Raw genomic sequence first — 3,713 nt, forward strand, 5'->3', positions numbered from 1 at the left:
CAGTCTACGGTATGTCAATGGTAGCTCAACAAAAATTATTTCTTAAGAATGAAATTGAAACAACAGAAGAGAAGCTCTGAGTAATAATTTTATTTCCATAGCTGAGGAGCTATTCACCACCCAGGGGTTTCAGTACCTCAAGTAGCTTAAAGTAAAGAAAGAAACAAAGACATCCCCTTAAAGAAGAATAGAACAATAGAGATGAATTTTATGGTTTAAAAATTTCCTAATTTTTTATGGAACTAAGTTTGAGATTTAAATGCCGCTTACGTACAATTCAGTCCAATGGTGGGTGGGGCATTTTGCAGACAGAGGTTCTTAGAACCATTTAAATGGAGCATCCAGTCTGGGGGAAAAAAGCCAAAATCCTGTGAAATTCATGGTGTTCTAGACACACAAAATAAGCACTGCCTTACTCACACAACAAACTAATCCCGTGTTTATATTCCCCATGCCACAACAGTCTCTTTCTGAATAGTTAATATCCCCCTCTGTTTATCTTGAATAATGTTCTTAGTATCTTGAATAACTGGAACATCATTTTTATACATTTTTTTAAAATGTAATTTGCATAAGTGTATGCATGATTGTATAATAAGATGTCATTTTAGATGCATTGGGAATAACCTTGAAATTGCAATTCATGTGGTGATAATATCTCACAAGTTTTCAGACCCAATACTTGAACCTTTTAAGAGGGAGTAAACACTTTCTGAAATAACGTTTTTTTCCAAGATCTTCAAGAAAGAGAAAACACGATTAATGGAGTTGGGAAATGGCACCAGAGTAAAAGAATTTATATTTCTGGGACTGACTCAATCCCAGGACCTAAGCTTGGTCTTGTTTCTTTTTTTATGTCTTGTGTACATGACGACTCTGCTGGGAAACCTCCTCATCCTGATCACTGTGACCTGTGAGTCTCACCTTCACACTCCCATGTACTTCCTGCTCCGCAATCTAGCCATCCTTGACATCTGCTTCTCCTCCGTAACTGCTCCTAAAGTCTTGCTGGACCTTCTGTCAAAGAAAAAGACCATATCCTATACAAGCTGCATGACACAGATATTTCTCTTCCACCTCCTTGGTGGGGCAGACATTTTTTCTCTCTCTGTAATGGCGTTTGACCGCTACATGGCCATCTCCAAGCCCCTGCACTATGTGACCATCATGGATAGGGGACGATGCACTGCCCTCATCACGGCCTCCTGGGTGGGGGGCTTTGTCCACTCCATTGTGCAGATCTCCCTGCTGCTGCCCCTCCCTTTCTGTGGACCCAGTGTTCTTGACACTTTCTACTGCGATGTCCCCCAGGTCCTCAAACTCGCCTGCACTGACACTTTTGCTCTTGAGCTCCTGATGATTTCAAACAATGGCCTTGTCACTACCCTGTGGTTTATATTCCTGCTTGTGTCCTACACAGTCATCCTAATGATGCTGAGGTCTCAGGCAGGAGAGGCCAGGAGGAAAGCCATCTCCACCTGCACCTCCCACATCACTGTGGTGACCCTACATTTCGTGCCCTGCATCTATGTCTACGCCCGGCCCTTCACTGCCCTCCCCACAGATAAGGCCATCTCTGTCACCTTCACTGTCATCTCCCCTCTGCTGAACCCTTTGATCTACACTCTGAGGAACCAGGAAATGAAGTCAGCCATGAGAAGACTGAAGAGAAAGCTCGTGCCTTCTGAAAGGGAATAGAAAACAAATCCAGCTCTTCATCACCAAAGACGCCTTATATCATTTTTCCCATGAATTCACATTTATGTTCTCAGATATACTGTCAACAAACCAACTATACTGACTATGAACAATTTGTTTTCCTATTTAAGTTAGTAAATAACTGATAATCCAGGCTTCTGTGCAGCATGAAGTAACTAGTGTTACAGAAGTGAACTGACTGATATTTTTCCAAAGACCAAGTAACTTTATGTCAATCAAGACAGCTATATGGCAGGCAGATAAGAGATTAATTCCAACGCTTTTCTCAGACTATAAGGAGACAAAAGCCTAGAGTGACAAAGTGATGTGTTCAAGGTCTCATATTAATTACAGAGACATCTTCAGATACCCAAACCCATTGTCTTTCTACTACATTAATGTAATTTATTACATGGTTGGACCTACTATACCAAACTATAATCCTGTTCCAGAAGGATCTTACGATCAATGCCTCTGGTGTACATATATGTGGCTATGTATGGCCTATCACATATTGAGAAATTTGCCTCTGCTGAGTAAAGTGGGCTCATGAGCTACTGAGAACTTCATAGGTATGTAATGGTTATCCTCCTGGATTCCTATCAAGATTGATGAAGCTTGGGAAGATTTCTCATTATGGCCTAAAGGCGTGTATCTTAAGGCAGAACTAGACATGCCAGACATTCTCATTATGAGTTTGAATAAAAGCAGAATGCTCTAGGCCGGGTGCTGTGGCTCACACTTGTAATCTCAGCACTTTGGAAGGCTGAGGCGGTGGATTACCTGAGGTGGGGAGCTCAAAACCAGCCTGACCGACATGGAGAAACCCTGCCTCTACTAAAAATACAAAATTAGCCAAGCATGGTGGCGCGTGCCTGTAATCCAAGCTACTTGGGAGGCTGAGGCAGGAGAATCACTTGAACCTGGGGGTTGAAGGTTGTGGTGAGCTGAGATCGCTCCACTGCACTCCAGCCTGGACAACAAGAGCAAAACTCTGAGTAAAAAAAAAAAAAAAAGGCAGAACTTCGGGAACCAGACACATGAAGCAATCTATCTCTACCATCAAAGGACTGGTTTTCCAGTTACAGCCTTACAAGGGTCAGTTTTGGCTTGGACTCGCCATTGAGAATTCACATTTCTTTTCACTGGAAAGAGAGAGAATGGGGGAGTTAAAGAAGAAAAAACTCTACCTGGTCTATTTTTTCAAATTTCCAGGATTTGCGAAGAGGCAGTATAGACTAGTATTATTATCTGGGAAAGCAGTAAAGTATGGTGGATTAAAGCTCTAACTTCTGAGTCATGCAGACCCAGGTACAAATCCTATCTCTGCCATCCACCAGCTGTGTGATCTCGAGCAAGTTACTTCACCTCTCTCTCCAAAGGTCATCATTCACCTACATAAAGATTCTTGTTATAATATTCATCTCATGAAGTTGTTGTAAATGACAAAATGAGGTGCTTTACATGAAATATATAACACCTGACAGAGAATAAATGTTCAATGAAAAATAAACGTCATTATTAATATCACCTTTATTGCGCTGCCTAACACACCTTCTGTTCCCCACTGGACTGTCACACCCTTCTCCTATATGACCCATACTCTTCATTTTTAGATAAAAACCGGTTGAGTAGAAACAGGAAAATGTATATTGACTTCAAAACATCATGTTAAAATGTCCAGCTTGTTATTTATAAGGCTTAAAGAGTCACCTTGGGCCAAGTGCAGTAGCTCATGCCAGTAATCCCAGCACTTTGGGAGGCCAAGGTGGGTAGATCACCTGAGGTGGGGAGTTTGATACCAGCCTGGTCAACATTTTTAGTAGAGACCCCACATCTACTAAAAATGCAAAAGAAATTAGCTGGGCGTGGTGGTGGACACCTGTATTTCCAGCTACTCAGGAAGCTGAGGCAGGAGAATCTCTTGAACCTGGGAGGCAGAGGTTGAGATTGTGCCTCAATAAAAACTGGTAAAAACTAGGCCAGGCACGGTGGCTCACGCCTGTAATCCTAGC

General features: G+C 42.1%; 1 protein-coding gene across 1 annotated transcript; it reads left to right on the plus strand.

Moving 5' to 3' along the window:
* The first annotated feature begins 277 nt into the window (after positions 1-277).
* LOC100404083 (olfactory receptor 4D11) lies at positions 278-3,234 on the plus strand. The gene has a single exon (XM_017978554.4). It carries the CDS (start codon positions 763-765, stop codon positions 1,696-1,698), a length of 936 nt encoding a protein of 311 aa, XP_017834043.1. The 5' UTR covers positions 278-762; the 3' UTR covers positions 1,699-3,234.
* The last annotated feature ends 479 nt before the right edge of the window (positions 3,235-3,713 follow it).

The sequence above is a fragment of the Callithrix jacchus genome, chromosome 10 (assembly GCF_049354715.1).
Source record: "Callithrix jacchus isolate 240 chromosome 10, calJac240_pri, whole genome shotgun sequence".
In the NCBI taxonomy this organism is placed as follows: domain Eukaryota; kingdom Metazoa; phylum Chordata; class Mammalia; order Primates; family Cebidae; genus Callithrix; species Callithrix jacchus.

Bases quoted from the DNA above. Each gene is read 5' to 3' on its own strand.
- LOC100404083 (XM_017978554.4), top strand. From the start codon at position 763: ATGGAGTTGGGAAATGGCACCAGAGTAAAAGAATTTATATTTCTGGGA.